General features: G+C 39.8%; 2 protein-coding genes across 3 annotated transcripts; one reads left to right on the forward strand and one right to left on the reverse strand.

The window, feature by feature from the left end:
• Window positions 1–2,651: 2,651 nt before the first annotated feature.
• Window positions 2,652–26,830, reverse strand: LOC144661920 (uncharacterized). 2 transcript variants are annotated; one of them, XM_078522629.1, is made up of 10 exons: window positions 26,784–26,830; window positions 18,334–18,387; window positions 17,078–17,165; window positions 15,919–15,987; window positions 13,329–13,490; window positions 12,910–12,987; window positions 12,107–12,174; window positions 9,348–9,390; window positions 4,372–8,411; window positions 2,652–3,745 (listed from the first exon to the last, which is right to left on the reverse strand). In XM_078522629.1, exons 3-9 carry the CDS (start codon window positions 17,118–17,120, stop codon window positions 4,384–4,386), a joined length of 4,491 nt encoding a protein of 1,496 aa, XP_078378755.1. In that variant the 5' UTR covers window positions 17,121–17,165; window positions 18,334–18,387; window positions 26,784–26,830; the 3' UTR covers window positions 2,652–3,745; window positions 4,372–4,383. The 2 variants fall into 2 exon arrangements, with proteins under 2 accessions (XP_078378755.1, XP_078378754.1); XM_078522628.1 differs by lacking the exons at window positions 9,348–9,390; window positions 12,107–12,174; window positions 12,910–12,987; ... (3 more) ...; window positions 18,334–18,387; window positions 26,784–26,830 and having other exon boundaries at window positions 4,372–7,562; window positions 7,803–8,387.
• On the forward strand, window positions 18,847–25,461 carry LOC144664212 (uncharacterized). Its single transcript, XM_078525322.1, is given in 3 exon segments — window positions 18,847–21,231; window positions 21,234–21,261; window positions 21,263–25,461. Coding segments are annotated over 3 exon segments (6,189 nt in total). The 5' UTR covers window positions 18,847–19,269.
• Window positions 26,831–27,511: the final 681 nt, after the last annotated feature.

Raw genomic sequence — 27,511 nt, forward strand, 5'->3', positions numbered from 1 at the left:
CCCCCAAAATTTTTGCATAAGCATTGTTTTCAATTTCTCTGGGGACGATTGCACGTCACTGTAAATCCCAAGAGAAATTGAAAACAATGCTTATGCAAAAATTTTGGGGGGTAAACAAGATGTATTATGGGAACGGTGAAAACAGCGAATTGATATTTGCGTTCGACGGTAAACAATTGTATGTTTTTATTACTTTTTACTCGTTGGAAAACTTTGGAAAACTCAATCGTTCGCTTTGTTTACTCGCTCGTTTTTCTATAGTTTTGCAACTCAGTGGTAAATAAAAAACTGTACATCGCACTTCCTATGAAGTAATCTATATTTCGTATAATACGGTGGAAAGTTGGTTCAAGAAATCGGAAGTTCGAGACGTTGGCGGTAAATATGCAGTGTTCAACTGAGTGAAGCAAATTAAAGTGAAACAACTTTTGATTCGAATTATCGAGAGATCGGAAAATTTGGGATTTCACTGTACCATCAAACTCTCATAACCAACTAGCATCGAAAAGAAATTATAACATAGCGCGCGTGCAAGCCCTATCTAATTCCTATTGAGCGATCATGGTATAAATCTTTATCTGCGCACGGCCGTGCGTATATAAGATGACGTGTGCATTTGCATTTTAGCTAAGTCGAGTTTTATAGTTGCGAGTTCCCATCGTTTACTCCGAGTTGACTTTAACCTCTCATATCGAACGGAAAATTGTTTTATTTAAAATTTCTTGGACATTTCATTTTGACGTAAACGAAGTGATAGTGCGAAAAGCCGGGAAAATTTGTGGTGCGGTGTTCATTTCTTGAGTTGAGAGCGAACAAGATAGTTTTCTTTCGATGACTTTCTCGAACAATCTCCTCCAAAGTCGTCTATACGTCCTGGAAAATTGTGAAAACAATCAAGTTTTACGGGAAGATTCGAAGCAATATATTTTCTGGAAATTATACGCCTTGTGCAAGACGAACAAAGCAAGCGTTTACATTGTAAGCTTAATTGTTTGCGGCTTCACGGCTGTCATGAAGACTCGACTATACTATGCTGAAACTGAGGCGAAATTAAGCTCAAAGTGTTGAATCTTAAAAGTTTTGACTTGACGTAAAAAGGACCAGACCAAGATTTAAAGGTACAAACTTCACTGGCGTGTCGAGCCTACGGTAATGTCGTACAGTGAATAAAATTTAAATGTCAGTTTTCCGATCATCCCGTAAACTTAAATTATTTGCTGTTTTTCTTCTTCATTTAGTCGTTCTTTTTGTATATTACAAGTATCTTCAATGAAACCTTTCGCATCAATCCTTTTTTTTTTTGCGCGTTAAGGTAACCATAACATTTTTGTGGTTTTAGGAAAGGCCGATTGCTGTATTTCTTGTGTTTCAAAGCTCGAAAAAAATGCTGTTTTAACCAACATTGTGGGCGTTATGTTATAAAAGAATTGGTTCATGCTTTTAGCTGTGTGTATATCGAGTTATGGATGCACTTTGGAAGTTTGTAGAGCACTCAGGAAGCTAGAGTTGCTGTCGGCTATCGCCTCGAGCAACTCTTACGCTTCTTTCGTGCTCTCCAAACTTCCCGCGTGCATCCATAACTCGATATACGCACAGCTAAAAGCATGAACCAATTCTTAATGTAAATATAACTGTACACAGTAAGGTTTGGAGAGTTCATTACTTTTTCAAGCTTGGTATACAAGGGTTTAATAATTTATTTGTCGTTGGTGTACGTGTTTTTCAAAGGTTAAAAAAATTTATTGTAGTTAAAAGGTGAATATAGTATTTATATAATTATATTTAATTGGAACAAAATAAACATGGAAAATAAATGTGTTTTTCGTGTCATTTTGTTACAAAAATCGCTTTTTGTACTAGCAGAAAAGGCTATAAGCGAAAGTAAATCCTTGAACGGTTTACAATACCACAGGTCTGTAAGTTGAAATCTACATCTGGTGTTACGACGCGTGCTATCAGACAGTTTTGTAGCATTTATGGTGTTTCGTTAGCTTTATGCATCCAGTCTAAAAGTCAAATTCAGCTTTTCAAAAGGCATTCTGAAGATGTCATGCTTAGGCCTGAACTACAAACACTTCATTCACTTCTTAGACAAAACGTCAGACAGTGCTGGCGGTTCTGGTTTAGAGGCCTGGGGATGAGTCGTGCTTTGTAAAACTGAGCAGGATGCTCGTCGACATGTTTTGGGTTATAAATTCCGAATGTTGGACTCCCTTGGAGAGCTCAGAACAGAATGCTTTTGTTTTTGCCTATTGAATGAAAAGAAAAAATAAACGACATCATACTACGTTGAAGGTTTAGGTCAATCCGATATTTAATCTTTATAATTTTTCTTGGGATCACATAAAGCTTGAGCCACGTCCAGCTTGGTGTAAGGAGTTTTATTTCAAATTTCAGGACAAACACCTCTGCCCCCTGGACATGGAAGTTGCCCTCCAAAACTTTTTATGCCAATTAATATCTTCCCAAAGTAAGCTGTCCCACGTTTAATACACTATAGACACACACCAATAATGTTCTCTAGAAAAAATTATTATCACTGCCCTTGACATGAAACAACGATTTCTTTATAGGAAAGAGGTTCATAATACTAGAAACGTAAAGAGACTTGACAAAATATAGCAAAAAAATGATTTTATTAACAACGACGATTGACATCAGGAATAGAAATCCTTTACACCTTAGACTGTCCATAGCTTAAAATGTTTTTGATGGAAAACGTTTACAATAGGCGATATATCAATTTCAATTAAAAAATCTATGTTATTATTATTCTAATCAATAAAAATCGCTACCTGCACTAAAACGTAAAAAAATTAAAACAATTTAGACAAAAGATAACAGCGCAAATGATAGTCAGTTTGCCCAAAAAAGAAACAACATAAATGATATGGAATAAAAATCCTTTATCCCTTAATTAAATTTCCTACATCTTAAGATTATTTTAAAATTAAAATAAAGCAATTTGTTCTTTCTTAGTGATACGGCAATTTTATATACATTTCTCAGTTGAAAGTCGCAAACTGTGCATTTAATCTGACCAATCTGATTTATATTCTTTAAACTGTTTAAGCCAAATTTTTGATACAACTATTTAGCGACGTTAATTAATTTTGACCATAAAAGGGGGACTGCTTTACAAAAGCCCGAAATGGTTTATTTATTTATTGATAATAAAAGTGGTGACCTATTGCGGTAAGGCCAATCGCCACTCAATGTTCTCTGGCAAAATACTTTTTGTTATCACTTTGCATACCACAGCCATAACGAAAGAAAACTGGTTTTGAAACCAGATTATACAGTAACTACCAGACTTTTGTTATTTTTTTTCCTAAAAATTGCTAATTGAAATGTTGCTATTTTTATTGCAGTTGCTTCGTTTTTTATGAATACTTCCAAGTAACTATCAAATCGCTTCTATGATATCGACTGGTTTATGAAGCGGAATCATTTCCAAAAACAAAACATTAATGCGTGCCTTTGATATAACATCCTGTGTATAATTGAACACTAGGTAGTAAATATTGCTCATGCGGCTGGCTACGTATTTAACTAACCTTAATTTATATATACTGATTTTCTCTTCAGCTATGGAAGCTTTAACTTCTATTTGCTTTTTTTAAATGTAGTATTTACGATGTCGTTCAGGCAAGTAGACTGTTGTGTTATCATGCCAAGACATTTTCTTAAAGTCAACATAAACATTCATCGCTCAGGCCCTCAGTTCAGCTTCTAAGTTCGCCACCTAAGATAAAAAAAAACATTGTGTACTATATAGATAAAAGAACCAACCACCAGAAGTAAAATAGTTTTCCATTGCTGAAGCGATTATTGATTGACTGTTATAAGACCAAAACAAGTTGAAATAATGACCCCTTCCACAAAGTACCAAGGCTGAGGGGTGGGAATAAAACGTAAGGGGATGATTCGCAATTGTTTTTTATTTTACTTGTTATTAGCCGATAATGTGCCCAGGTTTCTTTAACAAACCGCTTAGCGCATATAAGCAAAATCGGAGCAAACGTAAATTCCTATAAAAACAAGACGACACCATCAAGTGCGAGCTAGCGCGTGCTGTGAATTTCATGCAAACTGACTTCTTTGATGTATGAATTCAAAACAATTTCCTGTCTTTTCAAATTAATGATAATTGATAATTTTTCACTGAAATATCATGATATGTCATGAAAAGATTTTTTGTGAAAGGTCCATCTTGTCTTCTTTTATTTAAGATATTTCAATCCATATTCCTGTAAAAATCTGTCGAGATATCAAATAAAATGTCCAGTAATGTCAATTTTGCACTTTTTCTGCATGACAGGAATGCGGGTTACATTAAATTTTCTTAAACTTTAACAAGAAACTACTTACATTAAGGTACAACTAATTCCCTTCATCTAAGTCCAGCGTAACGTCATCACCGACGAGTACAAATGGCGCCCAGTACTTCACTTCGCTAAACTCGTCAGAATCTCTCATACACTTCATGGCTCGGTTCAAAGCTTCACTAGCACTTCTTCCTTCTGCGAAATGATGGTAGAAACTTTTCATGAACTCCAGAGTGGCCTCGTCATCAATCGCCCACAGGGACACAAGAACAGATCGAGCACCGGCACCCAGAAAGGCCCGTGCAATGCCAACCACCCCCTCAGCCTTAATCTCACCACAACCACTATGACAGCAACTTAGCACAACCAGCCTTGCTCGCAATTGAACGGCCAGCACATCTTTCATGGTTAAAAGGAAGTCTTCTTTATTAGGAATCTGGAATTTTCGTGAAGTGTTTGGTGCCAAGGCAATTTCTCCTGTTTCCATACTGCCATGTGCTGCAATGTGTACCAAAGCAACGGAGGGAAGTCTTCTCAAGACTTCATCTTTTGTCGCCTCTTTTCCGGTGAGGGGTGCAGTTTGGAGAATTTTCCCAATCATTTCTACTTCTGCTTTTGCACATGGCAGCTGCATCAGCCTTTCTCCCTGATAAAGAACTTTCTCTACACACGGATCACCCACAAGCAGCGCCCCAGACTTACTATGGTAATCTGATGAACAATCTGTAATCAATTTCAGGCTACTCAGGGACGGAACTACTCGGATTTTGAAATCCTCGCACAGATATTTTGAATTAGAATCGAGGAATGCAGCATAAGGGGCTAAGAACAATGGTCCTTCGGGAACAAATATCAATTCATTCCCATGAATCAAGTCTCTGATTGGGCCAATAATGATATCATACAATGCTCTCAAAGGATTGGTTTCAAAGTTCGTCGGTTGAGATATGGTTTGATCGCGCTTCTTATTTGATGGATCATCATCGCTCATCCTATCCAAGGAACGATCCTCACATTTCACACCACCTCTCACACCAGTTTTTCCATAAGCATTGTAAATTAAAGACTCTGCCACAGTGGACGCCCCAACTTCCGAACCATTATTGCAAACTTTTTGTCTTCTCAATTGAACATCTTCTCTGTTTTGGATAATCCAGAAAATAATTTCTCTTTCATCAATTGCCATAAAGACGGTGTTGGATGGGAGGCAATTGAATGCGCCATAGGTTATTTTTTCTGTTTCGTGAGTTGCTTCAGATGCGTACTTTAAATTCATAAGATCTTGCAGTGCTTGTGCACGTCCTTGTTCAGCGGCAAGAAGAGCCTTAATTGCCTCGCCTTGTTTAAGCAACAGACGCCATAAAGAAGTGCACGCACAACTATACATATTGCGGTAACTAATTTTCCACTCATCGTTAAACAACAGACGGTTCCTAACATCGTTGAATGATCTCACACTAGAATGATAGCAATCAAGAGCCTCCATTGATAAGCTCTCTAATTCAAAGCTGTGACCAAGGTTATAAAACGATATAGCCAATTCAGCCGTGTCTCCCACTTCTTTGGCAATTTTTAGATGATGTTCCTGGTACTCGATGGCTTTTTTGAAATCTCCCAGACTTTGATAAGCGATGCCAAGGTTACCATATGCACCTCCTTCTCCAGCCCTGTCTCCAACTTCTTTCGCAATTTTTAAATGACGTTCATGACACTGGATGGCTTTTTTGAAATCTCTCAGACGGTGATAAGCGCTGCCAAGGCTGCCATATGCACGTCCTTCTGCAGCCCTGTCCCCTACTTCCTTGGCAACATTAAGACGACGTTCATGGTACTCGATCGCTTTTCTGAGATCTCCCAGTTGGTGATAAGCGTTGCCAAGGCCACCATATGCGCGTCCTACTCCAGCCCTGTCTCCTACTTCTTTCCCAATTTTTAGACCACGTTCGTGGTACTCGACGGCTTTTTTGAAATCTCCCAGATTAAGATAAGCGATTCCAAGGTTACCACATACAACGCCTTCTCGAGCCCTGTCTCCAACTTCTTTGGCATTTTTTAGACCGCATTCTTTATAATCGATGGCTTTTTTAAAATCTCCCAGACTCTGATAAGCGTTGCCAAGGTTTACATGTGCACATCCTTCCCCTGCCGTGTCTCCTACTTGTTTGGCAATTTTAAGATGACGTTCATGGTAGTCAATGGCTTTTTTAAAATATCCCAGACTGTCATAAGCGCAGCCAAGGTTAGCATATGCACGTCCTTCTCCAGCCATGTCTCCTACTTCTTTGGCAATTTTTAGATGTCGTTCATGGTACTCGATGGCTTTTCTGAAATCTCCCAGATTGCGATAAGCGGTGCCAAGGTTACCATATGCACTTCCTTCTTCAGCCCTGTCTCCAACTTCTTTAGCAATTTTTAAATGACGTTCATGATACTCGATGGCTTTTTTGAAATCTCCCAGACTCTCATAAGCGATGCCAAGGTTAGCATGTGCACGTCCTTTTGCAACCGTGTCTCCTCTCTCTATAGAGATTTTTAGATGACGTTCCTGGCAATCGACGGCTTTTCTGAAATCTCCCAGATCGCGATACGCGATGCCAAGGTTACCATATGCACGTCCTTCTCCAGCTTTGTCTCCTACTTCTTTGGCAATTTTTAGATGACATTCATGGTACTCGACGGCTTTTTTGAAATCTCCCAGACTCTCAAAAGCGTTTCCAAGGTTACCATAAGCCCCTCCTTCTCCAGCTATGTCTCCTACTTCTTTGGCTATTTTTAGATGACGTGCATGGTACTCGACGGCTTTACGGAAATCTCCCAGTCTCTCAAAAGCGTTGCCAAGGTTACCATAAGCAGCTCCTTCTCCAGCCGTGTCTCCTACTTCTTTGGCTATTTTGAGATGATGTTGATGGTACTCGATGGCTTTTTGGAAATCTCCCAGACTGTGATAAGCGTTGCCAAGGTTACCATATGTACCTCCTACTGTAGCCGTGGCTCCTGCTTCTTTCACAATTTTTAGCCGACGTTCATGACACTGGATGGCTTTTTTGAAATCTCCCATACTGTTATAAGCGTTGCCAAGGTTACCGTATGCAAGTCCTTCTCCAGCTGTGTCTCCTACTTCTTTGGCAAGTCTTAGACGATGTTCATGGTACTCGATCGCTTTTTTGAAATCTTTCAGATTGCAATATGCGATGCCAAGGTTACCATAAGCACGTCCTTCTGCAGCCCTGTTTCCTACTTCTTTGCTAATTTTTAAATGACGTTCATGGTACTCGATGGCTTTTTTGAAATCTCCCAGGCTGCAATAGACGACGCCCAGGTTACCATAAACACTTCCTTCGCCAACCGTAGCTCCTACTTCTTTGGCAATTTTTAGATGACGTTCATAATATTCAATGGCGTTTTTGAAATCTCCAATACTGTAAAAAGCGTTGCCAAGGTTAGCATATGCTTGTGCTTCTCCAGTAGTATCACCTTCTTCATTTGCAGTTTTTAGATGCCGTTCATGGCACTCGATGGCTTTTTTAAAATCTCCCAGACTTTGATAAGCGTTGCCAAGGTTGCCATATGCAACTCCTTCTCCAGCCTTGTCTCCTACTTCTTTGGAAATTTTTAGATGACGTTCATGGTACTCGATAGCTCTTTTGAAATCTCCCAGATTGCGATAGGCGATGCCGAGGTTAGCGCATGCACATCGTTCTCCAGCCGTGTCTCCCACTTCTTTGGCAATTTTTACATCAAGTTCATGGTACTCGATGGCTTTTTTGTAATCTCCCAGATTGTGATGCGCCTTGCCAAGGTTACCATAAGCGCATCCTTCTCTCGCTCTGTCTCCTACTTCTTTGGCTTTTTGTAAGGCACGTCCATGGTACTCGATGGCTTTTTTAAAATATGTAAGACTGTAATAAGCGTTGCCAAGGTTACCACATGCAACTCCTTCTCCAGCAGTGTCTCCTACCTCTTTGGAAATTTTTAGATGACGTTCATGGTACTCGATGGCTTTATTGAAATCTCCCATACTGTGATAAGCGTTGCCAAGATATTCAGTGTATTGTTTGAGGTACTGTGTTGTATCATTTAAATCTGTTGTACGGTCGTGGGCGTCAGCACCATTTCCATACCGATTACCTTCCTCAGTCTTATCGGTGACATCTTTAAAGATTTTGGAAAGAGACGTTTTACTTTCCTATCAGACAGAAACAAGTGAACATGATTGCCGAGAATAATACACAAAAAACTCTATATATTATCCTGTGTGATATAAGAGTAATTTTGTGGACAATGTCGCAAATAATGTTTTCAAGAAAATTAAGGCAAGGTGTCCCATTACCTTTCACCAAAACCTAAGGGGGTGGTCTATCTTCTGAGGCCTTGGCCATCACAATCTCTAGCTTTTGCAAAGTGATAACCTTGCATTTTTTTTTTCAATTTATGTGGATGAAGTATGCAAATAATAAAATTTTCATGTTTACTTTGGCTCCAGGCAGCTCGGAAAATAAGTTATTTGCTAAAGGTTTCTTGACATAGGTGGAATAGTGGATTAATACGTGTACCGCAAACATCTGCTGTTGTACATAACGCACAGTGAATGAATGGATTACGAAATCCTTAAGTTTTCGACTGTTGACTCTTGTCTCTTCGATGGTCAAATGCTCGACCTGGCGGGCAAAGTTTTGCTTCGAATTCCCTGCTATACAGGGCAAGCCTCGAGTCAAATGCACAGAGTATGCCCGGGGTGGATGGACGGTTTTGGAATTGACTGATACGTTAATTAGTCTACTGGTTTTTTTATCTAATTGACGAAGCCTCGCGCCATGTTCGCAGGAAAAACAAAATTGGCTATAGTGATTCCATTTAAGTTTTTACAAACGTAGCACAAGTAACAAGTAAGTCTACAAGAGACTATTAAAAACGTTCAAAATGTTGCACTACATACCTGGTCTTTCACAGTGTGAGTAGAAAGCTTAGTCCTCGTTTTCATTAGTTCTGTTTCTTGTAATTTATTTTGGTCTCTATCACACCTCGCCCATAAATCTAGTAATGTCTTGCTATTCTTGTCAATCTGGTTAGGGTTAAGTCACATGGCATTTAATATGAAAATAAAAAATTCATTAAAACAGTGAACGGTATAAATAATTCCGCCGTTATTCGTTTACTTTTAGTCCTTCTATCTTAGTCTTATCTTTAGTCTTCTTCTATCTTCTAGTTCTTCCTTGCATTTCAGAAGTCAGGTTCTTCCTTGAGAAATAACATTTTTTATTTAACCATTTTTTTTATATTTTTTTATCGTACCGTGTAGTAAGATGAATTATTCCTCTGGTTATATGGTCGCCAGTCAGGGCATTACAGTTAATTTAGAAGAATAAATCGCGTTAGTCGTTTTCGAGGTGCTTGTATGTTGCTACAGGCCAATATCCTGCTACTTCAATATCGGTGCCATTCCATGTCTCAGAAAGGATGCGACAATCAAAATCATTAATCATATATAAACAATAAACATGATGTAATTAATATTTAACCTAATGATTTGGAAGAGAGCCCATTTATGTTCCAGGCAAAGAAATACAGTTTGCTTGAGTATTCAGGCAATCAGTCAAACCCACATCGGTATGTATCTTAAAACAACAACCGAAAAAGAATCAGTCGCTTGGTCAACGTCATGTATGAGGCACTATACGGTACAACAAGGTACCCCATACAGGAAGTATGTACGTAGTAGATAAAATATGAGCGGGAGATCTGTATGGGCGTATACAGTGGCGAGCCGATAGGCGAGCCATTGTAAACGCCCATACAGATCGGACGCGAATATTTTATTCTACTTGTGAAATGAAAACAATAAATTGAATGCGAAGTTTTGTTATGCGAATCAGTAGAGATCTGTATCAAAAGTTAATGAATACTTATTAGCTGAGCAGGAGTTTGTATCAAAAGTGATTTCTATTGTTTGATTTGTATTGGGGTTTATAGTTGTGTACATGTGATCTGAATACAGTGCTGGGATTGGTTTGCACCCTCATGAATAGTTAATGAATTTTACAACGATAGATAAACACGGCACTTTGCAATTCTTTGCCGGTGTTCGCTGTACATGTTTTGACATAAAAAAAAGCTGTATGCCAGTGAGGAAGCGAAAGCACGAGGTAACAACCTTAACCTGATTCATACCCTACATCAAGTTAAAGTTTGCTTGTCAAATATTGTTATTTCCTGTGGAATCATCGAGCGTAATTCGAACAATAACGAGTGGACCTTACGTCCGTATAAATGGTAGAATGGTAAGTAGCACAATAAAGCACAATTTTTCTCCTTAAATTGAGCTGCAGTGCATTTATTTCGGATGGTTTTTGGTATCTCTATTAGGCAAGTTGATGAAACGCCTCGTCCTGAGAGCCCCTAAAAATGGCGGAAAACATGAGGATCGTCAAAATTTGGCAAGTTTACAAAGCTGTAAATATTTCATTAAGACGATAACGCTAGGGTATTTTTCTGGTTTCGTTACGAGTGCTCGTTCGCGTGAACCCAGAAACTAAGCGATCCGACCAAGCAAAATATGGTTTTAGTATAAGTACATGAAAGTATTTCAACACACAAGAAATGTGCGAAATTTATTTTTACAGCCAGATTGACAAGGGAGCTTTTATACAGACAGCCTCTTAAGGTCGCGGGGGACACCTAAAGCATGAATAAATTCATGAAGCGAAATTTTGCTTGACCTGCATCATTACAGTATGTATAAGTATGACACACTACAGTATGCCTAGTTTACCTCTCTGCAGTGGCAGCTCACGAAGTTCTGTATCCGCGCTGTATTCTCAGCCCCAAAATTGTCGGAAAAGTCCAAACTTCGAGATTTCCGAAGGTGTCCCGATCAAAACACGGTTTCCAAATGGTAATTATGGTAATTATATTCCACGCTTGAATGGTGAGAACAATGCGGTTTTTTGTAACAAAAAAGACACGATTGTTTATCAGTGAATATTATTGTGATAACTCTGAGTTACATGAATATTAGGCCATAGACATCCTTCAATCTAACGAATAAAGTTAAGCGTTGTTGTAAATTGGGTAAAATCTCTTAATAGTTCAAGCATTTTTATGTATTATAAATCAAATAAAAATGGGTTTTTTTCAGAACCCTATTTTACTTTTGAGTAAACATTTTGTTCACAAACAATTCCACACGCGAACACATCAAATCACGCGCGCGCTCATATTTTTATGCAAATACTCGCTCGTTAAGTTGTCGATGACAGTCGTTGCACTTCGTGCATACGCTTTAAATAAATGCATAATGATAATCCAAAGGTGTCCCCCGCGACCTTAAGACGCTCAGATTTCGAGAACAAAAAAGAAAAATTTAAATGTTAGAACAAAGGAGGACTGGAACAAACTTCTGTAACAAAGGCTTTTTGCATCCAGTACGTCAATTTATACCATGCCATAGAAAATACAGCCAATCAGAATACAGGAAAGCCGTTGTATATTCGACGGTATTCAACCCAACCTTCCCATAGTGCGCTGCGACTGTATTCTCGACGAAATTTAGTAAGCGTATTTTCTATGGCATGGTATAAAATAGTTACACAACACGTTCTCGTGGTATACTATGGAATATCCCACTTGTCACTGTATTTTCTTGGCATACACACGAGCCTTTCCGAGAAAATACAAGTGACTCGTGGGATATTCCATAGTATACCACTCGAAAGCGTTGCATAACTAGTATATATACCTTTATCGACAGTGGAACCTAAGAACATATTATCAAAGGATACTGCCAATCCCTTTTCACACCAAATAATGGCTTCTTTATAACGCTGCAGCCGCACACAGGCACTCGCTCCTAAAAAGGAAAGGAATCAATAATATAAGGACGAGTGTATTACATTTTCTGCATTGAGAAAGAATTTTGTTACTGATCATAAGACTAAACAGTTGTCCTTGAAAGCTTTGTTGGCGATTATTGCTATAGGTTACTGGAAACGAACACTGGTAAATAATGAGGAGATTGTACAAGACGAGAATGTACAGTAACCGGATTCTCTACCAACGTCTCGTGTTTCGTCATAAAAGCCAAGCAAACATTTAGTCAACAATAGTTTTTTTAATTTTTTAGCTTCAGTTTTTCTGCTATTCATTTGACAGCGAATAGTTATATGTGCTAGCAGCACATATAACATGGGTTTTAGCCTATCTCCGCTTTGTACGTGTTAGGGAAGTAATACAGTTGTGTAAGTTCGGATCCTGTAAGGCAAAGAAGATTGGCCACAGCTTAAGGTAGAATCTGGCCGGGGCAATTCAACAAAATATTTATGAGTATAATTAACAAGTGTAGCTATTGTTCTCAGCCTCTAAAACGATAGCTACACCCCTGGTGTAGTGTTATTTCGTGAGAAGAGCAGATGATAGTGTTTCGAAGGTCTTCTTCTGGATTATGGACGGTGTTTGTCAATGTGGTTAAATATGGTAGAGGCTTCAATTGAGGCCTTACTTAACTGATGAATTAACTTGTCTTTGTCCATTGCGTTGTAACTACATATCTTGCTCACGGCTGAATCAAGAGTCGTTACAAATTTACCTCTTTCTATAGCTTTAATAAAAGTTGGTTCCAATTGAATCGCTGCTGTTGCATCATTCAATGTTTCCTGGTAACGCCCTGAGAAAAAGAATTCAAATTAATTAATTAACAGCAGCCATTTAATACACAGAAGAGGTAACAGCAGGGGATAGCTACAATTTTGAAAAAAGCGATAAAGGCAATGAATGTGAAAATTAAATTCAAGTAGCGAAGTCAAAATTTCCTGGGTCAGTGTTTCTATATTTATCAATACAGACTATAAGATCTGTTACAGACTGTAAGATCTGGTTTAATGTTCTTAAACTGCTGTGCATGGACAGTTCAGTTGTTTGACCCAGCTAAATGAAGCGATTGTATAAAAAGGCGGCAAATCTTTGGAGCTTTAACACAGTCTAAGAATTACTAAAACAAGATCACACCTGAATGGAAATAAGCTGTTGCCCTGTTGCTGTACAGTTTGGCATTCAGGTTGTCATCCTTGCAGTTCACTTGAAGTCCTTCAGTGTAGAAGTATATGGCGTTGAAATGTTCTTTATTTTTATATTCTTTGTTGCCTTCTTGAAGGTACACCTCTGCTATCGCTAAAAAAGGCACATTTATAGTAATTGTATTCCATCGCCTTAAAATACGCTGTAGTCAGAAGCTTTCAATGTTTGTTTTCTAACAAAGAAACCCATTTCATTCTTGCCCAGGCGGCTTAACCACCCTTGTTCCGCTGCGGTTTATCCCTTTTTTATTTTTGTTTATTATTAATTTTTTAGTATTTCCTTTTCTCAGTTGTAGGTGTGAAGTTTCCTTTTATTTGAACTTCAGGTTACTCTTTATATCGCAAAACCGACGTGAAATACTGTATGTTGGCACAATCCTCTATCACTTCCAATAAGCACAGCTTTATCCATCTAGTGGCAATAGCCATCATACATGTATGTCTTTCTTTTGTTGTTCAGGTTATCCCGTTGATCAGTGACTGCACTCTCATAATTCTAACATAGTATACACAAAAACTGAAAAGACTTCTCGTGACACTCTCCCTATGATGACTGCTAAGTTCTGCCATATGTAAGGGTTATGTTTAGGCAAGGAGGGGATATGTGATTTATTCACTGAGGGCGCAGCCCGAGTTGAAAAAATCCCATATCGCCGAGGTGCCTAAAAATAACCGGCTTATTTTTCACATGGGCGAGGTATCAACAGTGGCTCAAACAATGAGAAATTTTTTTTCTTCGATGTTTTGTTGTAGGTGTGCTGAAATGCGCTGAAATGTTTTTCCCGACAAACACTTAACAACAAGAAAAGGGTTCCGAAAAGACGCACTGGGGTTTCCACATTGTTAAATTTTATAATAAACAGGTTATTTTTTCGTTTTTGATACGCCGACCAAAACAATCAATATGCTTGCCAAACAAGCTTAACAATAGATTAAAGATTCCGAAAGTACTCATTGGGATTTTGTAATTGCCTGATAGTTCCGACAACTTTGTAACCACCTTTTTTCACCACTTTACTGCAAAGTTGGCAGAGGTGAGCGAGTCTGCGAAGGAAAGTTTTTATTTTGCGACAAATCCAGGCAATAACTTGGAGAAATTGCTATCCTCAAAGAATCTCGAAGAGGACTGCGAAAACGCTCAGTTTAGCACTTAGGAGGCGACAGAAGGGTTGTTTAGCTTTAACCAGGCGGAAACAAATGGGAAGAAAACGTCGAAGAGGATAGAGATATCATCGTCGAAGATGACAAATTAAAGAGCTGCTGGCCAGGAACAGTGAAAGGATCCCGAAGAAAACTAACAAAGGTAACCTTTTGGTGTTTGAATGTTTGGAGTGTGTTAGCAACCGAACGGAATGAACTGCAACGGAATTCTGAAAAAGAGCAAACATCGAGGCATGAGTACCGGAACGCATTTCTCGTGTTTTCAATTAAGCAATTGCTCAGTAGTATTTAAAATGTAACAACAGTCAAGGTAAAATAAATCATAACGTTATTAAAGTAAAGTTGTGTTTTGTTTGTAATGCGAGGCTTGAGGCTTTGCTACGAGGGGAATATTATCGTAATATTCCCCTAGGGGATTATCAACTTTTAATAATCCCCTAGGGGAATATTAGATATCAGCCCCGCTCTCCCCTGTTACAATCAAAGCCGCCCCCAGCTTTTCAGACAGTTGCTAATTACCCGGGTAATAAGCGGGGTTTATTCAATATAATCAGCCTGGTAGAACAAAGGAAAACGAGCCATGTGAAAAATAGCTGCCATTTGGTCGATTGACGATATCTTACTAGCTTAGCATTGGATTGAACGTATTTTTGTTTGTCTCACAATAGAATTGCTTTGAGATGTTGATTCGCGATGCTTCGACTGCAATACTGCTAGTCTTCATCAGGCGATGAAGTCGATTGTTTACGCGTCGCTATTTATGCACGTTGGTTCGCTGCTATTGGTGCATTTCGATACTCATTATTATTCCGACTAACAGTTCCCTCATAGGTCCGCTTTGTAGCTGAACGGCTGTTATGTTTTTTGATCGTAGGTATCCATGCTTCAGGAATTAAAACCAAAGCAAGGGATTACCTTTGAAAACAACTATTTTGAGGTTCCCTCCAATTTGAAAGAAATTCGGTACATCAAAAACAAGACTTTAAATATATTCAAAAGAAATACATTTAACCGGAGATAAGGCTTTTTATTTCTGCTTTATACAAACAATGTTGAAACAAAGTGTCAGACGTTTGGTGGTTTCCCCATATTCTAAAACACCGAAGAGCGCCTTGTGATCTGTTTTCAAATGAACCACGGTCAAGAAATGAGCTTGCGTTTGAAAAGGTTGAAGGTTAACTAGAAAATAAATCTTCAGTAATTACTTGACTTACTTCTCTGGGAGGATAGGGCGAAAATATGTCAGCGCTTCTTTAAATAGTTCAATGAATGTTTTTTTTTTTTTTGGTGCAGTCATAATCTGAGGTACACCACAAACATTTTTCACGACGTTGTTAACTTTTTTGTATATATTTTCTTACCTCTTAAAGTGTCATCATCAAAATCAAGTTGATCATCAGAAGGTGATGGGACTTGACCTTCATCCATGGCTGAAAATACGTGAAAAAAAATATTTTATCAATCTTTAATATATAAACAGTTATCATAATTTGGATATACGCCTGCTGATCCTATATATTTCGTCTATGAAACTATTATAATGGTTAACTTTTGCCTGTTAGTTCTGGGACACTTTTAAACACAGTGAGACATTTTTGGTAACTGTAAAACAAATTTGGTTTACACTTCGAGACCTTTTCGGCCATGTACGGGTAGCCTGGTTGTTGTCCCAGGTACTCGCACGGGGTCAAGTGTGTCTATTCAAACTACTGGCGTTGCGAATAATTTAGTTTTAATTTCCAATTAAATGCCAACCCATGGTGGAAATATAAACGAGATTATAAAGCGGCCTTCACACGGCCAACTTGTCTGCCAACAACAGTTGGCAGACAAGTTGGCCAACTGTTGGCGACAAATAGAACTTGTCTCTATTCTCACCAACAGTTTGCCAACTTGTTTGCCAACTGTTGTTGTGACGTTCACACTCACACCTACTTGAGTTTGTCAACACGAGTTGGCCAACTTTATTTAATTTTGTCATGTGATGGCCGCTTAACGTCTTCTGCTCTTTGCCATCATCAAATTCAAGTTTTCTTTAAGACTTCGTAGCTTGACCTCCTACCATGCCTTAAAATATCGCAGAAATACTCTTTATGGTTTTCTTACAACATTTTATTGTGCCTTTTAAACTAGCTCTCTCCACAGCAAATATTGTATTGATTTAGCCAACAAACTGTGTGGCAATCAGCGGATATTTGCGAGCACGACGTAAACACAGGGTACAACGAAGCGTAATACTTTCCCTTGCATTTTAAACCTATAAGGGAATTGGGCTAAAGAGGCCAGTGCAAGCAAACAACATGATTGAAAGATATGAAAGCAGAAAAATGATCCTATTTAGAAATTTCAATGTGCAGAGCAAGGGATTTTTGTAGTTTACAAGGCAAGACGTTCATTGTTTATAGATATATTATTCGTGGAATGTGAAAATGTCTAAATTGAACCCTTCTTCTGCTTTCATATTCTCTAATCCTTCCTGTACAAATAAAACAGTTCAGGAAGTTTTCAGTTCAAAATTACCTATTGCGCCACATACGCTAAAGAAAGAGCGATTATTCTCCATATTTTTCCATGACAGCTTCTGGACGGCCCAACTTTAAAAAATGAACTGTGGTGTAATGGAATAATATTAACTCTTAACAATTACAAAAAGAAAATCGCTCTTAACAAAAATATATGACTAAACTCGGCACACTAAGAGCTTATTTTGGAAGAGGGGTGCATATTACAGATGGAAATTGTAGTAAAAACAAGAAGCTACTGAGTAGCTTGAAACCGGGTGGTTAATGATTAACCACTCTTTTGGATAACAAGAAAGCCTAAGGCTTTCAGACGAACCCAGTAGCGTTTATATTTTCTTTTGTTGCTGTTCAACAAGAAGTGCGTTATGCTAAAGCGTGACATGCGATATACGATAGTCGGCCGTCAGTATTAAAGGTCAAAGGCACTTTGATCACTTTTGAAGACTTTGAAGGTGGATATATCAGAGTTGTTTTCGTTTTACTTTTAAAACTCATAAAATATAACGTGACTCTTTCATTTATATCTCGTACTGGTCATTTCTAACTTAGCAGCAATTCCATTTTGCACTGTGGTCTAAGCGATGATTTATTGTTAAGTTAAACACATGGAAAACGCGTATAACGCACGTAATTTTAATCCCTCAAGTGGCAAGTAATTTAAAACATTTCCTCCGTCCCATTCCCTTTCCTCCATGCAGGCAGCTTCAAGTGGGTGATGAAAGATGACCTGTTTGGGCCAATCAACATGCGTGACCTTCAATGCCCTACCGACAAAAAAAACGACAAAAAAAACGCCGGGTAGATTTTGAACCGGGGGGGGGGGGGCACCAGACTCCACCCGGTTAAAAAAGGCATTGACTCAAAAACATAAAGGGGGCGCTTATTTAGAAAGACAAGTTACGTTATGTTTTTCTCCTGTAGTTCAGAAAAATGTTCAGAGCTCCTTTCCCTAGGAGACCCATAGGAGACCTCTAGGACCCACCATCCTCATAGCAACCACCTGAAATTAGCAACCGCCATAGACTATTCCCAATGTATGAGTAAAAGAAAAACCTCATCTATTGAAAATAATCAATTATAGCACAATGTCAACACGGACGATTTATTTTGCTTTCAATAGCAAAATTAAAGAAACAAGTGATTATTCATTCATGCATCATGCAAAAATAAATTAAAATATGTCAACATCTAACAGTGCATAAGGTCACAACGCTTAAAGACACAAATAATACTGCATCAGTATAATTGGCATACCTAGTACATGTGGCTCTTATTCTGTTCGGATTTGTCCCTTGGCATTACGGTAATCTAAGATAACATTCAAAACAGATCTGTAAAAAGACTTCATAACAATTAGCATAACTAGCCTAGTTGGAAACACTGAGCTTCTTTCCCGTGGAATCTATCTGTGTATAATATTGATAATATGACCGAGAACGATTGATAATGTCATAGTGACCGTTCAGTGAGCTAGAGTTCACTCAATATAATATAAGGAGGATAAAACATGGTTGCGCTCACTCGTGAGATATGGAGTTGAACACTCGAAAAGATATTTCATACCTCCAAACATCCCTGTATTATCTCATCAAGCATTGTGGCGTATTTTGCGGGCTTTTAAAAAGGACCTAAGTCACGTACAACGCATCTTGAGAAAATAGGCAAGTTTTTTTCAAAATTGTCATACTAATGTGGCTGCAGTTCAGCCAGATTATGATCAGCGGTTATCTACGCAGCTTAGCGACCGCTCGCTCGTTTACTTACCGCCATTTTTGTTTTCGCATCGTGTGGTGCTCTTATAAATATGTATTGGTGAAAGCAAATCGTTTTCCATCGGACCGTGTCATGTGTTGTTAAAGGCCTAAACGGTAAGAAACTGTTCGTTGAACTTTCCGCTCAATGTTGTAAATCATTTTAGTGATGTGCTTAGAACTTTAGCTTATTTCAGTTCGGTTCTTCCCACAGATTGTTATCTCGGGTAATCCACCTCGGGTAATCCACCTCGGGTAATCCACCTCGGGTAATCCACCTCGGGTAATCCAGCTCGGGTAATCCAGTTAATGTTCAAGAATCTACATGTGTAGTACAACCTATCTTACCTGTGAATAAACGTCGTTTTGGGTTTTTTGAAACTCTTCTGGTCGAGTGACTTAGAAGCAGCCACAATAACAATCGTTTTCAACAGCCGAAATGTCCGGCAAGAAAGATGCGACTCCCGATGAAGCTTCGTCCGTGGCACAAGCAAGTAGCGACGAGAAAGTTCTCGATGATGCACACGAAGAGGACGCAAGGAGGCGCCCAATGACGGAGAAAGGTTACCATTATGTAATGGACGTGAAGACAAACAACTTAAAGTCTAAGAAGCGTGAGCTAGTCCAACGAATGAGAAGTACTCTGCTGGAAAGAGGTCAGTCAGTAGATCTTTCTAAATTTAAGAGAGAGCTAAGTGAAGCTCAAGTCATCTATGGCGAATTTAGAGATATTGTTGGTGGAATTAAGGAGGTTGTCATTCCTGGTGAAAGCATTGAAGAGATTGAAAGAATCTGTGTAGAAACTGAGCAAGAGTGGTCGAAATTTGAAGCTGATATTAGAGCAGAAATAAAACATCTAGAAGCTATTGAGTATCAAAAACTTGAATCTGCCTTCGATGCAGCCAGCTCCAAAGGTTCTAGTCGTGTTTCCTTTAAGGACAGAGACAGTCTCAAATCAAAACGCAGTTCCACCAGCAGTGTCAAGTCTGATAAGTTTCAGTTACGAAAGAAAGAAGCTGCTTTAAAGGTCAAGTTGGCTTTTGCAGATGAAGAACGAAAATTGAAAATGGAACAAAAAAAGGTTGAGTTAATGAAGCTAGAACAAGAGCAAAGGTTAGAGGAGCTAAGATTAAAAAGTAAGCTAGCACAAAATCAAGCCAAGCTTAATGTCTGCTTAGCAGAAGAAAAGGAAGAAATTGTTGACCGTGAACAGGACCTGGGCTCTGTTCCTCCAGTTGATAAAGCTATGGATATGGACAATTTCCTCAAATCTATTCCAGTTACAAGTGACATTGAACAGACTCCTGTTCATCAGAATCCAATCTATTCATCATCTCAAGTTAATGGGGTTCAACTTACACCTAGTCCCCAACAGTACAGTACACCGAACCCTAATGCCACACCCTTTACACCAGTCTCTATCATCTTAGAGAAATGTATGGATAAGTTAGTGGAAACAAGTAGTAAGTTAGTGGCCGCCACTGTAGAACAGAACCAAGTAAACAGGCAATTAGCTATCACTGGTCAGCTGCCAAAGATTTCAATTCCAGTCTTCAGTGGAGACCCCCTTCAGTATCCTTCCTGGAACAGTTCCTTTGGTACCCTTATTGATTCTAAGCCGATGGATGCTCAAACCAAATTGAACTTCCTAAATCAATACCTCACAGGGAAACCTAAACAAGTTGTTGATCAGTACCTATTGATTGGAACTGAAGATGCTTATCAGTCTGCCAGAAAATTGCTAAAAGAAAGATATGGTAATTGCAATGTTGTTGGCTCGGCATTCCTAAACAAGTTAGAAAATTGGCCAAAAGTTGGTATCAAGGATGCAGAGGCTCTAAGGGATCTTTCCGACTTCCTTGAAAAGATAAAGGCTGACAGAGAAACTACTCCAAGTCTCGAAGTGTTGGCCTTTGCCCGAGAAAATGTTAAGATTCTGTCAAAGCTGCCTGTCCAGCTCCAAAATAAATGGAGAGGAAATGTAAAGAAGTGTAGAGCGCTAAATGGAGATGGGGCCTATCCACCTTTCACCGAATTTGCTGCATTTGTGAAAGAATGCGCTGAAAGGGCAAACATCCCTGAGCTTGAAGACCTAACAAGAACAAGGGAGACTGTTAAACCCAATGACCATACCAGAAAGTCATTCAAGGACAAGGAAGTACATTCCTTTGCCACTCAAGGATCTGAACAAAACAGGAACTCAAACAACCAGAGTCAAGGCAAGAAAGAAAATTCTCAAACCTGTTTGTTTTGCAAGGAACATCATCACCTAGACAACTGTAAGAAGTTTGCAGAGATGTCCCACAGGGATCGGAAGGACTTTTTCTTTGAGAAATTTCTGTGTTTTGGTTGTGCTTCCAGTAGACAGCACCAAGCAGCATCCTGTAAGAACAAACTTGTATGTCGTGTTTGTTCTAAAACCCATCCAACGTGTCTCCACCTGCAGAAGGACACTGTTGAGGCTACCTCTAACTGTACAAATGTTTGTACAATTCCAGAGCAAGGCAAAGGTTCTGATCATGCCATGATTGTGCCAGTGTGGGTTCGTCACATAAGTAAACCCAGTCAAGAAGTTTTGCATTATGCAGTGTTAGATGACCAGTCTAATGTCAGTTTCGTGTCGCAGAGTCTATGTGAGAAACTGAATTTGCAAGGCTCACCAACGGATTTGCTGCTGACCACAGTGCAAGAGCGAAATGTACATACACCGAGTAGCCGAATTTGTGGACTTGAAGTGTTGGACTTAAAACGGGAGCACAGTGTGAAGTTGCCTATGTTGTTCACGCGGGATGCCATCCCAGCTAGTAGGTCACAGATTCCAAAGGCCAGTGTTGCCCAAGAGTGGGAACATCTACGCCCCATTGCTGACAAGCTAATGCCGTATGATCCTAATGTTGAGATCTCCCTGCTTATTGGAAATAATTGCCCAAGTATCGTCAGGCCCAGAGAAGTTGTCGTGGGAAAAGATGATGATCCCTATGGTCAGAAGTCCCTAATGGGATGGGGAATAGTTGGCAGAGTTTGCAAATCTACAAGTGAAAGTGGCGAGAGTGAAGCAGTGTGTAACAAGATAGTTGCCAGCGAGACACATGAACACTTTACCTTTTCGACCAAGGTAAAGGAAGTTATCAATCCGCAAAGGATTATCCAAGTTCTTGAGTCGGACTTTGTAGAAAGTTCTACGAGGAGCAAATCCTATTCAGTGGAAGACCAAAGGTTTCTCTCAGTTCTGGAGAATGGTATTGTAAAGAGATCAGATGGTCACTATGAGATGCCTTTACCCTTGAAGATGGATAAAGTGTCTTTACCATACAACCGTCAGCTTGCTGTCAAGAGATGGCACCAGTTGTTAGCAAGGTTTAAGAAAAACCCCAAGTTCCTTGAAGATTACCAAGTGTTCATGAAGGATGTGATTGACCTGTGTGCAGAGAGGGTACCAACAGACCGTCTGAATGTTCAGGATGGAAGGGTTAACTATGTGCCGCACACCGGTGTGTACCACCCGAGGAAGAAAGACCAAATTAGAGTGGTTTTTGATTGTTCTGCCCAGTTCGATGGTGTTTCCCTCAACGATTTCTTACTGCAAGGTCCTGACCAAATGAACACTCTGCTTGGAATCCTGTGTAGGTTCAGGCAAGAGAGAGTAGCACTTATGACTGACATAAAGAGTATGTTTCATCAGTTTATGGTGTCAGAAGAGCATAGAGATCTACTGAGGTTCCTGTGGTGGGAAGACGGAGATCCAAGTAAAGGAGTTGTCGAGTACAGAATGAAGGTGCATCTCTTTGGTGCTGGTAGCTCACCTGGCTGTGCAAATTTCGGCCTGAAGAAGGCAGCAGACGATGGTGAAGATGAGTTTGGTAAGGAAGCCGCTGAGTTTATAAGAAGAGATTTCTATGTGGATGACGGGCTTAAATCGGTTCCCACCGTGGAGGAAGCAGTCACCCTGATAAAAGCAAGTCAAGGCATTTGCGACAAAGCAGGACTTAAGCTGCACAAGGTCATGTCAAACAGGAGAGAAGTTCTCGAAGCAATCCCAATTGAAGAACGTGCTAAGGGTGTGAGAGAGTTGGATTTAAAGGTTGACCCACTTCCCTTGGAGCGTGCCTTAGGAGTGATGTGGTGCGTAGAAAATGACAGTTTCCAGTTTCGAATTGAGCTGGATGGACGCCCATTTACACGCCGGGGAATATTGTCTACAGTGAGTTCCATCTATGACCCCAATGGCTATGTTTCACCAGTAACTTTAAAAGGAAAACAAATCCTTCAACAAATGTGCAGAGACAAACTTGATTGGGACAGCCCGATCCCAGCGAGTCTGCGTCCTAAGTGGGAGATGTGGCTAAAAGATGTTGTGAACTTAGAAAAGCTAGAGATTCAAAGATGCTTTAAGCCAGATAAGTTTGGACAGATTCAGGAGTGGGAAATGCATCACTTCTCAGATGCCAGCCAGGAGGGGTACGGACAGTGTTCTTTTCTCCGCCTTGTTAATGAGGAAGACCAAGCTCACTGTTCTTTTGTCATTGGCAAAGCTCGAGTTGCTCCGATAAAGCAGTTTACCATACCAAGGCTAGAGTTAGCCGCAGCCACCGTTTCAGCGAAGATGAGTGAATTTCTGCGCGAAGAACTCCCCTACACAGATGTCAAAGAGTATTTCTGGACGGATAGTAAAATCGTCCTGGGCTATGTCAACAATGAAGCTAGGAGGTTTCATGTGTATGTTGCTAATCGTGTGCAGCAGATCCGTGATCTCACAAACCCAAGTTCTTGGCAGTATATTGACACAGAAAACAATCCAGCGGATCATGCATCTCGTGGTCTTACAGCTTCGCAGTTGTTGCAAGGTTCCAGTTGGTTAACGGGGCCAGCGTTTCTTTGGAAAGAAGGAGCCTTCCAGCCTCAAGAGAAGAAAGACATTCAAGTTGAAAAGGATGATCCGGAAGTCAAGAAAGGAAATGTCTTCATGTCTCATGTAGAAAGTACAGCTACTTACTGCCCTGATTCGTTCAAGTCAGACCGCTTAGCCCATGTATCAAGCTGGTGGCGTCTTCTGAAGGTTGTTGCTTTATGCCTGCAACTCAAGTCAAAGTTAACAAACAGAAAGGTTAAGTTGAACAATCAAGCAAATGTGAAGTGCGCTAGACCCTTGCCAAGAGCAGCTGTTTCGCTTACAGAATTCCAGTTTGCTGAAAAGGAAGTCCTGAAGATTGTTCAGCGTGAACATTTCTATGAAGAAATTCAAGTACTAGTGAAACTTCAAGTGGTTGGAGAAGTATCAACTAGAGAGTCAGCAAGACAGAGAAATCAAACTATCAAGATGTCCAGTTGTTTGTACCGTCTAGATCCATTCCTAGATGACGATGGTCTTATCAGAGTAGGTGGTCGAATCAAACGAGCCGACCTTCCAGTTGCAACAAAGCATCCAGTAATACTTCCACGGAAAAGTCCAATTACTGATTTGTTAATCAAGTTCTACCACGCCAAGGTGAACCACATGGGACGAGGAATCACCCAAAATGAATTACGCCAGAGAGGTTATTGGGTAGTTGGTGGCTCTTCAGCCGTGTCAAACTGTATATCAAAGTGTGTGACCTGCAGAAAGTTGCGTCGTCCCCTGGAATCTCAGAAGATGGCAGACTTGCCTATTGACCGCGTTGAGCCTTCCCCGCCATTCTCGTACTGTGGTGTCGATTTCTTCGGGCCCTTTCTTATCAAAGAGAGAAGAAGTGAAGTAAAGCGTTATGGTGTCATATTCACCTGCATGGCAAGCAGAAGTATACATTTGGAGACGGCTAACTCCTTGAACACCTCGTCGTTCATCAGTGCTCTGAGTCGTTTTCTCCATCGACGTGGTCCAGTGAGACAACTACGTTGTGACCAAGGAACAAACTTTGTGGGGGCACAAAATGAGTTGAAAGCGGCTTTAGAAGAGTTAGACCAAGAGCATTTGCAGGAGTACCTGGTGGAAAATGGCTGCGAATGGATACCATTTCAGATGAATGTACCACATTCAAGTCATATGGGTGGTGTATGGGAGCGCCTCATACGGACAGTTCGTAGTGCATTGGAAACTCTAATTGTCAGTGCTGGCACCCAGCTGGACGACGAAGCGTTCAGAACCCTTATGACAGAGGTAGAGTGTATAGTGAATTCCAGGCCACTAACAGTCAGCAACCTGAATGATCCAGATGCACCAGAACCTCTAACGCCAAATCATCTGCTCACCCTAAAGCAGAAAGTAGTGCTTCCGCCCCCTGGCAAATTCCAGCGAGCAGATCTTTATTGTCGCAAATGGTGGCGTAGAGTGCAGTATCTTGCCAATCAATTCTGGGTTAGGTGGCGTCATGAGTTTCTCCAGAACCTGCAGTCCCGTAGTAAGTGGATGCGGCCAACACGAAACCTGATGGTAGGGGACATAGTAATATCCAAGGAAGATGAAGGGCCACGTAACCAGTGGCCACTCGCCAAGGTCGTTGAAGTCTACCCCAGTGAGGATGGTTATGTCAGGAAAGTCAAAATTCTAAAAGCTGACGGAGAGCTTGACAACAAAGGGAGACGACAGAAGCCTCCTTCACTCTTGGACAGACCAATCCATAAATTGGTCCTGCTGTTACCGTGTGATGAGTCTTAGCTGCTTTCCCATGAGAGTAATACAAAGACCGGGGAATTCCCCATCGAGGAGCCAGATGTTCAGTGAGAGAGACTAAGTACAAGTGAACTATAGACATGAACATTTGTTTTTATTTTCAAGTGACTGTTGATTAAGTTTGTTAAGGTTTAATTGTTAGAAAACAATTAGGGGAGCCATGTGGCTGCAGTTCAGCCAGATTATGATCAGCGGTTATCTACGCAGCTTAGCGACCGCTCGCTCGTTTACTTACCGCCATTTTTGTTTTCGCATCGTGTGGTGCTCTTATAAATATGTATTGGTGAAAGCAAATCGTTTTCCATCGGACCGTGTCATGTGTTGTTAAAGGCCTAAACGGTAAGAAACTGTTCGTTGAACTTTCCGCTCAATGTTGTAAATCATTTTAGTGATGTGCTTAGAACTTTAGCTTATTTCAGTTCGGTTCTTCCCACAGATTGTTATCTCGGGTAATCCACCTCGGGTAATCCACCTCGGGTAATCCACCTCGGGTAATCCACCTCGGGTAATCCAGCTCGGGTAATCCAGTTAATGTTCAAGAATCTACATGTGTAGTACAACCTATCTTACCTGTGAATAAACGTCGTTTTGGGTTTTTTGAAACTCTTCTGGTCGAGTGACTTAGAAGCAGCCACATACTAACGTTCCGAATATTTTCCGAACGTTTCCGAAGATTGCCGAGAAAGATTTGAAGTTTTTTCGACTTAATATCGATAAACTTTGGCTCATTCAGCATTGAAACATGGCAAACTCGTCAGCAAAAGTGACGAAATCGTTATCTTGGCATGTGAATGATCTGATTTTTCTGGAAAGCGTGGTAATTCACTCTTGTTTATATATAACAAAATGTAAATATTCACCAGTCAAATAAAGAGAAATAGCGTATAGTGGTGCGTCTTCTTTATAGATCAGTGACAGTTAATCAATTTTATTAGGCAAGTTAAAGAATTAAACTTTAATTTTCTAACGTTTTCTGTACATTCTTGAAATCCTAATTTTCCCAGCGGTTTGGACATTTTTGTGCGGCCGGAACCTGTTAAACCGGTCTTGCGGAGTGCAGCTATCGTGCGATGTTACATGAACTTTTTCCACTCGTTACGTATATTCCACTCAGCAGCATTGAACAACAAAATACTTTATTTATGTTTTATTTGAAAAGAGCCTACAATCTGAGAATATAAGCCAATTCCTGACGTCTTTTTATTTGAAAATTTTATTTCTCACGAACGACCAGATCAGATGTAATGATGCATCTGGATTAAAAATGCGTCAACAAGGGGTATTCATAAATAATATTGAACACCTACCTCAGCATAGCAGAGAGAAAACCATGACTCACAAGCCTCGGTTATCTATGAGGAGAGGTTTACAGTAACTACAACAGATTGTTGACACATAAACTCACATTTATGAATGGACAGAACATCCATGCAACTTACCTCAGTGGCCGCAGGAAGTTGAAATGTTTTTACAATTATTTATTACGTTTTTTCCTCATTCTATTATCGGCCATTAGATCACTGCACTGATATGGCTCGTGACCTCACAAGATTAATGATATTAAACAATGGAATATAAAGTTTATTAAATAGTCGCCTATATCGTACTTGCGTTAATTGATTGTTTCCATTGCACGTGCAGGTATTTTGACTTAGGCCCCGTCCACACTTATCTGGAGTAAATTTACAAAATACGATCCCAATGGGTCCATGTGTTCTGCTAACGTATCAACATTGCTAAAGCAACTGTCTTCGGTTTTTCGGGTAACACAAGGTCATTAGTCACACAATTTATGACGACATTTGAAACCCTCGTGCATGCAAAGAAACATGACGCAAAAAAAGTTGTGGTAAACAAAACATGCAAATCTTGCGGGATTTACGTCACGAGCCAACAAATAGGTCTGTTTAAGCGCGTATAAAGTGTAAACGTGCAAAAAAAAAACGTTCTAATAAACTTTATTCGATTGCTCGTTATACTTTTACTTACACATATACAAATTGGAGTCTTTAAATAATTCATTTGACGATCAGCG

This window comes from Oculina patagonica, chromosome 8 (assembly GCF_052425735.1).
Source record: "Oculina patagonica isolate OP01 chromosome 8, crgOcupat, whole genome shotgun sequence".
NCBI lineage: Eukaryota > Metazoa > Cnidaria > Anthozoa > Scleractinia > Oculinidae > Oculina > Oculina patagonica.